At 39.9% G+C, this 13,829-nt stretch overlaps 1 protein-coding gene across 2 annotated transcripts; it reads right to left on the bottom strand.

Annotated features, from left to right (window-relative positions):
- Window positions 1-925: 925 nt before the first annotated feature.
- Window positions 926-13,550, bottom strand: LOC124856980 (E3 ubiquitin-protein ligase MARCHF9-like). 2 transcript variants are annotated; one of them, XM_047347992.1, is made up of 4 exons: window positions 12,121-13,550; window positions 6,284-6,406; window positions 5,379-5,571; window positions 926-2,186 (listed from the first exon to the last, which is right to left on the bottom strand). In XM_047347992.1, the coding sequence occupies exons 1-4, from the start codon at window positions 12,463-12,465 to the stop codon at window positions 1,867-1,869; spliced, it is 981 nt and encodes a 326-aa protein (XP_047203948.1). In that variant the 5' UTR covers window positions 12,466-13,550; the 3' UTR covers window positions 926-1,866. The 2 variants fall into 2 exon arrangements, with proteins under 2 accessions (XP_047203948.1, XP_047203947.1); XM_047347991.1 differs by having other exon boundaries at window positions 6,251-6,406; window positions 12,121-13,545.
- Window positions 13,551-13,829: the final 279 nt, after the last annotated feature.

The following is a 13,829-nucleotide window of genomic DNA, read 5'->3' as shown; positions in this document are numbered from 1 at the left end:
AACAGCTTCTTCCTCTTTGAGTCGCCTCTCGGCTGATGTTGGTGCAGGAACTTTTTCACTGGAGATAATGACACTTTCTTACCAGCTTCAATCAGCATCTTCACAAAGTCTTTTGCTTTTGCTCTGGACTTGATTAACACATTTTTGCACCAAATATATTAATCTCTGAGACACAGAACCCATCTATCTCCTTCCAGCACAGTATGATGGCTGGATTTCCCATACAGTTTATACTTGCATGTAATTGTTTGAACAGGCTTCTGATTATTGTACCTCAGAATAAATCAAACTTACGGAAGTGGACAATTATCTTCCTGATATCTTGCCTGGTTTATTTTTATTTTTACATGATGTCACACAAAGAAACAGTGTGTTTTATGTGTTGCCTAAAAATACGTCCACAGACATGCTATCATTTAATTCCATGTTTTAATTAACCTATTATTTGCGTATAAAGACATAACATTATCATCTGAGCTTTCCTTAGTCATTTTAAATGTAAACTGACTATAAAAAAAGTAATTAAAAAAATTCTAAAAAAAGTCTCTTTCTCATTATTCTGAAATTTAACAAATATAAATAATTGACCTGAACTAATTGAAATAAAAGACAAAGCATTTAGTCATGACGTCAAACAATAAAAAAAGGTTCAATTTCATTTTATACAGTGTATGTAAACAGCTTGTTTAGACTGTAAATCCTTCAGAAAATCAGTGGAATAAGCTGAGGAGAACCTGGACGATCAGGAAAGATTTTGCAAAGAGGAATGGTTAAAGATCCCGTTCTCGTTAGGCTCCAACCTTGTGAATTGTTATAGAAGACTAACTGAAAACTAAATGTTTATGAATAAATGTATCCCTACTGAATAAATGTACTATGACAAAAGGTTAGATTTTCCCAAATATTTCAGTGTAAGATAATGCTACTGATTGAAAAAATTGATTTATTTTATGACCATTTACACTTCTTTACCAGGGGTAAAGACAAAGTTGTCTGCATCTAAATGCTAATTTCAATCCCCAGAACACCAACAGAAATATTTGTCCTTCAATAAACACACACTTTAATGCAGACATCATTTAAAACAGTTTTAACAAATGTGCCACGTAAATCTTTTTCTGGAGGCGAGCGTAAACCTTATCCATCACAACTTTTGTGAGTGCTTGCATTTGCGGGTTTGTGTTTCTGTCTTCGTTATGGTACACGAGGGCGGGGTTGGGAACATTATTATCCGTAACATGTTTTTTTTTTATAAAATACCGTGGAAAATGCTCAGCTACATTCTGAAACATTTATCACGGCAAAAAACTGTAGCAAGGGTTATAAATAAAAGGTTGCTGCACATTTTTTGGGAAGAATTCCAGACTTTTCTAGACTCAATTTTCTAAAGTTGTCTATCCTTTACCTTTATTGTAAAATTTGATTTAAAATTAAGTTCACTATAGGTTTCTGGCAGATACTTCAGCAGTGGGCAGGCTTACAATATGACACCTGGAACAAATTAAACTGGAAGGAAGGAAGAACGAACAGGAGGACAAGAGGAAAGAAGAGAAATGAAGGACACATCAAAGGAAGGAAGGACAGATGAAAAAAAATTCAGAAAGGAAAAAAAGTAAGTACACAAGGAAGGAAGTGGATAAATGTCTTTTTACTCAGCAGTCTTTGTCTTTGAAGTTCTAGATACCGCTGTAATGGTCTGCCGTCCACACAGTTCAAAAAAAGATTCCTCATGGCTCAGGAAGAACCTGAGAACATATTTTGTCACTTCAGTCTCAGGTAGTTTTTATGGCACATTAAGATTCCTTTTTATCAGCACTTTTATTTCCTCTTAAAGGACCTTTGCACTCTTCTTTGTATGATTTGGCTTCACACCGTGGTCACTCTCATGACCACCTCTTGGTTGGCACCTTGCAGGTTTGAGGCCCTCAGCTGGCTGAGGATGTGGAGTAAGGTGTAGCCACAGTGGTGGGTGAGGATAGCCCTGACGTGCCGACTCGCTCTCCTCCCGTCAGCTGCGACGCTGTTTGAAAAGTTCCTTTCGACTTGATCGACGGATTTGCTGCTGGAACTGATGGATTCAGCCAAATCCTTGACCTTCTCATAATTCAGCACTTTCCACTGCTGGTTCACTGCCCGCCAGCGCTTAAAGATCCGGTAAACAGATGATCCTTCGTGGATTATAAGGCCTGGTTGTTAAGGAAAAAGGGTTGGGGGAGATTGGGAGCAGGAAATGGTTTTACAAACAGACAAACAAGTGTTTGTTCGGCACCATTTAGAAAGCGTTAAAAAGTACAGAAGGTACAGTATGTACCAGGATTGTGTTTTGGAGATTTACAGCTAAACAGATCAACAGTCATGACCTGTTTGGCACCTGAATGTGGACTTTAACTAGTAAACAAATCTGACTTTTTACATGAAGGCTTACTTAATCCATCCCCCCAAACAGTTATTTATATATTGTCTCTCTGGATCTTCAATAGATTATTTGAAGTTGTTGTCCCCCACATAAAACACTGCTCTTAAGCTATAGCAAATGTTTTTAAAAGGTGACCAATCAGAAAATATCAGTGCTTTATGAAGATGAGTGGAGTGTTATATCAATGCTGTGTTCCATTTGCCTCAAATGTTGGAACTCAGATAACCCGACTTGGGCGTGTTTTTGTTGCAAGCTGGAAAACTAGTAGAGTTTGATCATTTTTATTCATGCGTAGGCTAACCACTAATTTCCAGACTTCAGTGTAATACATTAGGTTTTTGTAGACCAACACTAAACAGAACAGAACTGTGAAGTCAAAGGAAAAGGATTTTCTGAATGTCTTACAAAAAAAAAAAACATCTGAAAACTGTGATATGCTTTTTTAAATCAGCCCCCGAGTCAATAGAATCACCTTTCGCAGCAATTAAAGATGCAACTCTTGTGGGTCATGAATTTGTACATGTAATGACTGACAAACATTGTTCTTTGCAAAATAGTTAATAGGTTTTATATGAATGAATAAAACATATTAATAAATGTAATTATGTTTTAATCTTAACCATTATATTGTAGCTCTTGCTGTATGTTTAGAGTTGTTATTCTGCTAAAAGGTGCACCTCTCTTCCAGTCTCAAGTCTTCTAACAAGGTTGCTCTGTGTTTAGCTTAATTCATGACCAGTTACCATGTCCCTGCTGAAGAAAAGTCTCCCCAGAGGATGATGCTACCACTACTATGTTTTACAGTAAGAATAATGTGTTCAGGGTTCCAGCCTCTTAGTTAAGGTGGGTAACCATTTCCTGGTAGCATTTACAGCTGAGTACCTGCTCTATGTTCAAAATGAACAGTGCCCTGTTCAACACTGCTTTCCCAAAGCTTGAGGTAGGGTTTTATAACCCAACCCTGCTTTAAATTTCCCCATAACCTTCGACCCATTCTGTCTGCTGTGTTCCTTGGTCTTTATGATGCTGTTTGTTCCCTAATGTTCTCTACCAAATCTCTAAGCCCTTCCAGGAACGTGTTAATACTGAGAAAAATGTTTCCATAGATTGACTCTATTTACTAAATAGGTGACCTCAGAAGACAATTTATTGCACAGAATTTTGTTTAGGGGAATCAGCGTGAAAAGGGCAGAATACAAATACATGTACAGGTCCTTCTCAAAATATTAGCATATTGTGATAAAGTTCATTATTTTCCATAATGTCATGATGCAAATTTAACATTCATATATTTTAGATTCATTGCACACTAACTGAAATATTTCAGGTCTTTTATTGTCTTAATACGGATGATTTTGGCATACAGCTCATGAAAACCCAAAATTCCTATCTCACAAAATTAGCATATCATTAAAAGGGTCTCTAAACGAGCTATGGACCTAATCATCTGAATCAACGAGTTAACTCTAAACACCTGCAAAAGATTCCTGAGGCCTTTAAAACTCCCAGCCTGGTTCATCACTCAAAACCCCAATCATGGGTAAGACTGCCGACCTGACTGCTGTCCAGAAGGCCACTATTGACACCCTCAAGCAAGAGGGTAAGACACAGAAAGAAATTTCTGAACGAATAGGCTGTTCCCAGAGTGCTGTATCAAGGCACCTCAGTGGGAAGTCTGTGGGAAGGAAAAAGTGTGGCAGAAAACGCTGCACAACGAGAAGAGGTGACCGGACCCTGAGGAAGATTGTGGAGAAGGGCCGATTCCAGACCTTGGGGGACCTGCGGAAGCAGTGGACTGAGTCTGGAGTAGAAACATCCAGAGCCACCGTGCACAGGCGTGTGCAGGAAATGGGCTACAGGTGCCGCATTCCCCAGGTCAAGCCACTTTTGAACCAGAAACAGCAGCAGAAGCGCCTGACCTGGGCTACAGAGAAGCAGCACTGGACTGTTGCTCAGTGTTCCAAAGTACTTTTTTCGGATGAAAGCAAATTCTGCATGTCATTTGGAAATCAAGGTGCCAGAGTCTGGAGGAAGACTGGGGAGAAGGAAATGCCAAAATGCCAGAAGTCCAGTGTCAAGTACCCACAGTCAGTGATGGTCTGGGGTGCCGTGTCAGCTGCTGGTGTTGGTCCACTGTGTTTTATCAAGGGCAGGGTCAATGCAGCTAGCTATCAGGAGATTTTGGAGCACTTCATGCTTCCATCTGCTGAAAAGCTTTATGGAGATGAAGATTTCATTTTTCAGCACGACCTGGCACCTGCTCACAGTGCCAAAACCACTGGTAAATGGTTTACTGACCATGGTATCACTGTGCTCAATTGGCCTGCCAACTCTCCTGACCTGAACCCCATAGAGAATCTGTGGGATATTGTGAAGAGAACGTTGAGAGACTCAAGACCCAACACTCTGGATGAGCTAAAGGCCGCTATCGAAGCATCCTGGGCCTCCATAAGACCTCAGCAGTGCCACATGCTGATTGCCTCCATGCCACACCGCATTGAAGCAGTCATTTCTGCCAAAGGATTCCCGACCAAGTATTGAGTGCATAACTGTACATGATTATTTGAAGGTTGACGTTTTTTGTATTAAAAACACTTTTCTTTTATTGGTCGGATGAAATATGCTAATTTTGTGAGATAGGAATTTTGGGTTTTCATGAGCTGTATGCCAAAATCATCCGTATTAAGACAATAAAAGACCTGAAATATTTCAGTTAGTGTGCAATGAATCTAAAATATACGAATGTTAAATTTTCATCATGACATTATGGAAAATAATGAACTTTATCACAATATGCTAATATTTTGAGAAGGACCTGTATACGATTTCAATTTGTAAAACATTTAGAAAACCAGGTGTGTTTTTCCTTCCACTTCAGAACTATGTCCTAGTTTGCGTGAATCAACCACATTGTAAAACACTTCAGAAAGTATAAACACAATACAAAGTTCCCGTCTCTTACCTACACATACTATGTCCATGAAACCGTACATGCTGTAGCATATCTGAAACAGAAGGTCCTGCCGCTGCCATTTGGCCGAGGGGCTGAGTGACGACCACACCAACCAGAATATGCTGGCGAAAAGGAACAGAGAACCCAGGACAATGGCAGCAATCTGCACCTTCTCAATAACAGTCAGAGAGATGGCCTGCCACTGGACACAAAGAGAGAGATGGAAGGCCACAAAAACCATGTTTAAATATATAAATATATATAAATATGTGTGTGTGTGTGTGTGTGTAGTATACATGCATTGCAAGCCTAAATAAATCTTTTTATAATACAACCTTGTTTAGTGTGGAAAAAAGAACATACCACAAATAAATTTTTGTTGTTTTTCAGTTGGTCCTAAAACCACCACTGCAACAGGTAACAATGCATACGACATACATGTCGGTATGTACTCCAGAAAAGCCCTTTTCTTTAAGTCACTCTTCAAAATGGGAAAGAGCAAACTATTTTTGCCTAAAATATAATTGACAATAAATAAAATCAAATGAATTTGGTTCCTGTTCAGAGGAAAACAAGACGGCCTCATACAGTTGTTCCTGGAGTCTTCCTTTCCTAATGTTCTTTAGTTTAATTTGTCTATAGATACATCAAGTCACTGCTCTCTTCATAATGACTTCATAATGAGTGACATGGCCATATATCTACATTTTCTGTTTTTTGTGTTTATCTGTAAAATAACGTAAAGCATTTATTTTCTCAGTTAACATGGTTGTTTATAACCAAAACCTAACTATTCATCAGTCTTCTTTTTGTTCTGTAATAATTTATTCTACAATAATTTATACAGACTCAGATGGTATCAAAGAGGGCTTTGAGTGCACCTGCAGTGGGTTTTTGGTGCTAATGGCCAAGACCTGGTACTTGAAGTAGCAGAGCTCACAGCTCCAGGATCCCCTCTCACTGATCCAGCGGATGAGGCAGGACTGGTGAGTGCAGCGCACGGAACCATCACAGCGACATGGGCTCAACAGCTCCCCCTGCAGGACAACAACAGGTAGTTGCAGCATGGGACAAGCGGCTAGGTTGCTTGTTGCAAACTTTAAAAAGAAGACAGTAAAAATCAACATTTCAACCAAAGATTTAAACCCAACACAAATGACAATATTATAGGGAAGTCAGTCAGTCAGTCATTTTCTACCGCTTATTCCATAGTGGGTCGCGGGGGAGCTGGTGCCTATCTCCAGCAGTCTATGGGCGAGAGGCGGGGTACACCCTGGACAGGTCGCCAGTCCATCGCAGGGCATGGTGGTGGCGCAGGAGTTAAGCACGTGAACCATGTAAGGAGGCCTTAGTTGCCTATGTGGTTGTCACGGGTTCGAGTCCTGGCCCCTTAATGTTTGCCGCATGTCTTCCCCCTCTCTCCATTCAATTTCCTGTCAGCTTACTTTACAAAAAAACTACAATTTCACCTTCCCTGAATTTGGCTATAATTCTGTGGCTGTTATTCATAGTGATATATGATCTTCATCTGTAATAAGCAGGATCCGGTAACTCCAGCATCTATTTTCAGAACCCTTAGATATCTTTAAGTCCTTATCTTCTCTTTGACAGCTTCACTAGATTTCTTCCTGTTTAGCTTCACTGTCATTCTTTTAACTACATTGAAGATGATTTGTTTTCAATATTTTTGACAGCTGCAGAAGCTTTGTTGCTCTCCTTTTTAGGAAGGAAAAAATTAATTAAGACATAAAAATGAATTAAGTGTAACTCCTCAGCACATCACGTTATTAGGCCATAAATGCCTGCAAACATCTTAATAGAAGATGATTATATTTTGGTATTGACACTACTGTGTCAAAAACAACAGCTATTTCTTCCTTTTTTCCAGTGGTGGTTCTAGATCAAATTTACCAGGGGGGCCAGTGTTTCTTCATGGGGCCACAGAACAAAACAAAAACAAACAGGGCAATATTTCATCGGTTCATATATTAAGTGAGCCACAGAGCCACTTGCGGCTCTAGAGCTGAAGGTCGCAGACCCCTGATCTAGGACATGAAAAATGTGTTCCTATCTCAATACGACTAAAGCTAAAAGTTTAACATCTTAATTTTTAATTCATCGTTAAAATAAAATTGTAAAGGTAAAAAAATTAGATTGGTCCAAATGACCAATCAGTTCCTGTTTCTGTGCCAGCACATATCATCATAAGAAACTGATTTGGTATTATGTTTTCAGTACAGGGGCCAATAGGGCCCAGTGCCCCTGGAGAAATGGTCTTGGCCCCTGTTATGGCCCCTGTCTAAAACCTACCATGCTTTTTTCTCTTCTATTTATTTATGCTTTGGTAATTTGGTGTGTGGTTAATATTTTGGTTTGATAAAAATTGCATCTTGTTGGTGCACTGAGCACCAATGTGACAGCAACATTAAGCTGTCCCTGATTTGTAGTTTATATTCATGATCCATCTGCTGGTGAATACCTTCATGTGAATATATTTTGCCTTTCCTCATGATACTTTTCCCCAGTCCTCTAAGGAAATCACAAAACATCTGGAGTAATTTATTTTTCTTGTTGTCCTTGTAATTATTCAGCTCCCAGAAGGCTCTCGGTCTGACAGCTCTGTTTTCTGACCGACTCTAGGGGATGTGAGAGGTCTTTAATTAGTTTTATATCTGGAGAGGAAACAAAAACTTTCTGACACATCCATCGGTGCATGCTTCTTGAGGACTTTAGTCCCGGGTTTTCCTGAATTCAGTCCAACACTTTTTGCCTTGTGTTAGCTGTGTCCACAACCCAAGATTGTATTGGCCCTAAAACAGAATTAAATTTTTGGCCCCAGTTCACATTATTTATTAAATAAACTGCAGTAAATAAGTTGTGGAGAGAGGGTCATTTCTCAGATTTTTCATTTGGTCTGCCAGTTGTGTCCAGAACACAATGTAAAAATCTAGAAGCAGGAAACAGAAGCCAGTTGAAATCTATAGTTACTTTGTGGTTGAAACATGAATCCAGCACTGCCCAAGCAGAAAACACGATTAAACTAACAACATTAAATCAGGATTATAAACTGAATAATTTTCTTTATATAATTACATAATATTAATACTTACATTTGTCAATTCTGTAAGAATTTTACATTTTCTTAAATTAGCTAGCTTTTAAGCAAATTTTAAAGCCAGCTTGTTGCTTTGAAAAGTGACCCCAAATAAGAAGTTTTCAGATCCAAATATTCAGTGAGAAGTCAAGAGCTCTTTGGGGCCCCCTGCTGGCCTAGAGTGTCCTATGCAGCAGCTTGGTTAGCGAGCTTTGCAGGTGTTTTGAGTTAATTAGCTGATTAGTGTGGCACTAGGGATCTTCAATATGAACCTTTTCACGATATTCTAATTTTCTAAGATACTGAATTTGGGGTTTTCATTAATTGTCATGTATAATAATCAGAATTAAAGGAAATAATCATCTGAAATATGTATTAGTCTGTGTGCAATGAATGGATATAATTTTCACTTTTTGAATGGAATTACTGAAATAAATTTTTTTTTTCATGATATTCTAATTTTATTACCAGCACCTGTATACCCTTTTAACCTTTCCACATTTTGTGATACCACAACTACAAATTCTAGTTTGTGTGTTTTTGTTTTTTTTTATGATAGACTACAAGTAAAAGAAAAAGGATACATAGTTTTCAAAATTATGGTTAAATTGTGGAAATAAGAATGCAATGTTGAGAGAAAACTGTAAGAAATCCTGTTTGTAGGCATACAGAAGGCAATGGCAATGGATAAAGGTGTTCTGGTCAGACGAGACCAAAACAGACCTTTTTGGCTAATATGTGGAGTTAAAAATCAACATTGTATATCAACCTGAACATATCAATCCCACTATGAAATACAGGTCCTTCTCAAAAAATTAGCATATTGTGATAAAGTTCATTATTTTCCATAATGTCATGATGAAAATTTAACATTCATATATTTTAGATTCATTGCACACTAACTGAAATATTTCAGGTCTTTTATTGTCTTAATACGGATGATTTTGGCATACAGCTCATGAAAACCCAAAATTCCTATCTCACAAAATTAGCATATCATTAAAAGGGTCTCTAAACGAGCTATGAACCTAATCATCTGAATCAACGAGTTAACTCTAAACACCTGCAAAAGATTCCTGAGGCCTTTAAAACTCCCAGCCTGGTTCATCACTCAAAACCCCAATCATGGGTAAGACTGCTGACCTGACTGCTGTCCAGAAGGCCACTATTGACACCCTCAAGCAAGAGGGTAAGACACAGAAAGAAATTTCTGAACGAATAGGCTGTTCCCAGAGTGCTGTATCAAGGCACCTCAGAGGGAAGTCTGTGGGAAGGAAAAAGTGTGGCAGAAAACGCTGCACAATGAGAAGAGGTGACCGGACCCTGAGGAAGATTGTGGAGAAGGGCCGATTCCAGACCTTGGGGGACCTGCGGAAGCAGTGGACTGAGTCTGGAGTAGAAACATCCAGAGCCACCGTGCACAGGCGTGTGCAGGAAATGGGCTACAGGTGCCGCATTCCCCAGGTCAAGCCACTTTTGAATCAGAAACAGCGGCAGAAGCGCCTGACCTGGGCTACAGAGAAGCAGCACTGGACTGTTGCTCAGTGTTCCAAAGTACTTTTTTCGGATGAAAGCAAATTCTGCATGTCATTCGGAAATCAAGGTGCCAGAGTCTGGAGGAAGACTGGGGAGAAGGAAATGCCAAAATGCCAGAAGTCCAGTGTCAAGTACCCACAGTCAGTGATGGTCTGGGGTGCCGTGTCAGCTGCTGGTGTTGGTCCACTGTGTTTTATCAAGGGCAGGGTCAATGCAGCTAGCTATAAGCAGATTTTGGAGCACTTCATGCTTCCATCTGCTGAAAAGCTTTATGGAGATGAAGATTTCATTTTTCAGCACAACCTGGCACCTGCTCACAGTGCCAAAACCACTGGTAAATGGTTTACTGACCATGGTATCACTGTGCTCAATTGGCCTGCCAACTCTCCTGACCTGAACCCCATAGAGAATCTGTGGGATATTGTGAAGAGAACGTTGAGAGACTCAAGACCCAACACTCTGGATGAGCTAAAGGCCGCTATCGAAGCATCCTGGGCCTCCATAAGACCTCAGCAGTGCCACAGGCTGATTGCCTCCATGCCACGCCGCATTGAAGCAGTCATTTCTGCCAAAGGATTCCCGACCAAGTATTGAGTGCATAACTGTACATGATTATTTGAAGGTTGACGTTTTTTGTATTAAAAACACTTTTCTTTTATTGGTCGGATGAAATATGCTAATTTTGTGAGATAGGAATTTTGGGTTTTCATGAGCTGTATGCCACAATCATCCGTATTAAGACAATAAAAGACCTGAAATATTTCAGTTAGTGTGCAATGAATCTAAAATATATGAATGTTAAATTTTCATCATGACATTATGGAAAATAATGAACTTTATCACAATATGCTAATTTTTTGAGAAGGACCTGTATATTGTGGTGGCATCATGCTGTGGGGATAATTTTCTTCAGCAAGGACAGAAAAGCTGGTCAGCGTTGGTGGGATGATGGGTGGAGTTAAGATTCAGGGCAATCCTGGACAAAAACATGTTAGAGGCTGCAAAAGACTTGAGATTTACCTTCCAGCAGCACAACGATCCTAAACATACAACCTGAGCTGCAATGAAATGGTTTAAATCAAAGCATATTATGTATTAGATGAAGTTCTGCCCTAAATCACATTGAGAATCTGTTGCAAGACTTGATCAATTCTGTACACCGATAATCTCTATCCCATCTGACTGAGCTTGAACTATTTTACAAAGAGGAATAGGCAAAACATTCATACTCTAAAAGACTTGTTTTTATAAACTACTGGCTCAGAGGGGCTGAATACAAATCTAAATAACACTTTCGGATATGTGTTTTCAAAAACAAAAGAAAATTATGTATCCTTCTTCCTTCAGCTTAACAGTTCTGTGCTGCTTTGTGTTTGTCTCTATCATTCAGCATTTTCTCCTCAGACTATTCTTAGCAGATGCCCTTTGTCTACCTGCAGCTATTTTTAGATCACTACTGATAGCTCAGTGTGGTTTAATCTACTTGGATTGTTACAGACAGATGACTCTGAAAGGCAGCCACACACAAAATCTTATGTTTGGAGTCACAAGGGTTAGACCATAAACTTGATGGTACAGAGATGGAACAATTGTGTTCATATTGTTTTTGCTCAGCCAATGTTTCTGGGTCTGGTGGACCCATAGCATTCTGTGATTTTTAATGCCTCACAATGAAACACTTAATTAAAATCATGATATGAGTGGAAACAAATTTACAATTAATTTACATTAATTGTATCATTTTTCCTTCAGTAAATAATGAAAATGGGTCCCACAGACCCGAACACTACACAAGGGTTAAACAGTCATCTATGAGACATTTAAAATGTGGGAAATTTTTCTATAACCTAACCTTGCTTTAAACTTCTTCACAGCTTCATCTCTCACCTGTGTGCCTTGTCCCTTGGTCTTTGTGATGATGTTTCTTCATTTTATGTGTCAGAGTTTTACTTGTTAAAAAAATTAAAGATCATGTACAATTTTCCTTCCACTAGTAAATTCCTTTATCTTAATTAACCACATTTAACCACATGGAGCCACCTGTCCTGATGATGACAACAACAAAGATCCTGCCCCACTTGGCTTTACCCCTCCCTGTCCTGTTTAAGCACAAAAGTTCACCTTTTCTGGACCCTGGAAGCAGATCCGGCATTGCTGTGCTTGCACCCCGCTCTCAGAGAGACTTGGTAGGGAGGACGCATCCAGACCTCCTCCTCCCTGGGATTTGGCTCCTCCTTTATCCTCAAAGGTCAGGCTGCGTGGCCGGGGCGTTGACCCATAGTATTCCTCCTCGTCATCCTGGTGGGAGCAGCTTATCTGTGGCCAGCCACAGCCTCTGAAGGTAAACCCTCTCATCCTGATCTGCTGTGGGTCTGTGCCTGGGTCAGTCCTCCTGCTTGATTCTGAGTGCATTAGCAGCAACACTTTGGGTTCATTGAAAACCATTCGAAGACGATACTTGAACATCTCTCAGCAGCTTTACAGCACAGGCACAGCCTTTTTTTGGTTCTTCAAAGCATTATTATTTTTATTAAATATTATAATTATTATTATTGTTTTTATTAGTATTGTTATTACTACTACTACTACTACTATGGAATTAATCTCAATCTCGCTATATTTAAAAACCTACAAATCCAGATTGAAAAAGCATGCTCGCCACATGATTGGCTGTTAGATCAGCCCATGGCTCTTTTCATATCCTGTTGTTATAGCATGTGGACTGCAATCCGACCAATGAGGAGGGTTTACTGTTTTTCTTTATGGACAGAAGCGTTTTCTATTGGGATTCAATTACAGAGCTCAAATCCAGGAGCCCTGAGCCACTTAAAGTCAAAATAGAAAGGTCCAGCTGCGGCTCAATAGATGTTTTAAATGATAGTGAAAATCAAGAGCTGTCCAAGATGTAATCATCAAAATAGGCTCCGTCTGAATAAGAAATTCAATTCGTGTCTCAAAGGGAGGTTGATCGCTTATGAAATCCCACTGATTGAAGCCATTTATGTTAGTTTTTCATTACACAACAGAGGTGGGCAGCGTGTGGGCGTCCTTTGTTTCTGCGTGGTGGCATCCATAACTTCCCTGCTGTCCCTGCGGGATTTTTTCCACACCTGGTCCTCCTGAAGCAGCTCCCGATCGTAAAGTTTTTTGTTGTTGTTGTTGTTGTTTTTTGTTTTGTTTGTTTGTTTAAATCGTTTTCGTTTTTTCCAAGCGGCGGTGGAGCGTTGCACATCAGTTTAGCGTCAACTCTTCCTCCAACCATCCCTGCGCCGTAAACAGAGAAGAGTGTTGAGAAGAAGCGACAGCAGGATTCCTCCAAACACAAACTGTGCCGAAATTACGCAGCAGCTGTCCATGGTGGCTTGGTTAAAACAGCCCCGCAGCACATCTTCCCAGGCCCGCTGCAATAAAGTGCAGATCTGACTCGGTTTCTCGATCCTTATCCCATAAGATGCTGACGTTGGATTTTCTTCTTCTCCAAACATGAACTTCCTCATCCATGAAGCCCACACTGTTTCGCTGAGGCAGCCCTGGCTCCGTCCTCTGTGGGCGGTGTGAGGCTGGAGCTGCTGTCCAACGTGCTAATATTCACGTGACGTTGCGCCACGTGCTTATTCATCTGCGGATCCGAGATATCAAACAGGATTTGTTAGAGCACCTGTACGTCTTGGGGGGTCCTGCAGGGTCGGCCCAAGGTACAATCAAGCGTTGCGACTGTTTGGCTACTAAGAGAAGTTCAGATTCTCACAGATGAGGTTGACAAAGGGATAAATTGTACATACGGAAGCATCGAAATAAATTAGAATATCATCTAAAAGTTTTGTTTAACT

The sequence above is a fragment of the Girardinichthys multiradiatus genome, chromosome 20 (assembly GCF_021462225.1).
Source record: "Girardinichthys multiradiatus isolate DD_20200921_A chromosome 20, DD_fGirMul_XY1, whole genome shotgun sequence".
Lineage (NCBI taxonomy): Eukaryota > Metazoa > Chordata > Actinopteri > Cyprinodontiformes > Goodeidae > Girardinichthys > Girardinichthys multiradiatus.
This window is presented reverse-complemented; position numbering and strand designations above follow the sequence as displayed.

Coding starts and splice junctions, on each gene's coding strand:
- LOC124856980 (XM_047347991.1), bottom strand. CDS start 12,465: ATGTTCAAGTATCGTCTTCGAATGGTTTTCAATGAACCCAAAGTGTTG. Junction 6,407..12,120: donor GCTTCCAGGGTCCAGAAAAG/GTGAACTTTTGT, acceptor GTTGTCCTGCAG/GGGGAGCTGTTGAGCCCATG. Junction 5,572..6,250: donor GCACCAAAAACCCACTGCAG/GTGCACTCAAAG, acceptor CTTTGTGTCCAG/TGGCAGGCCATCTCTCTGAC.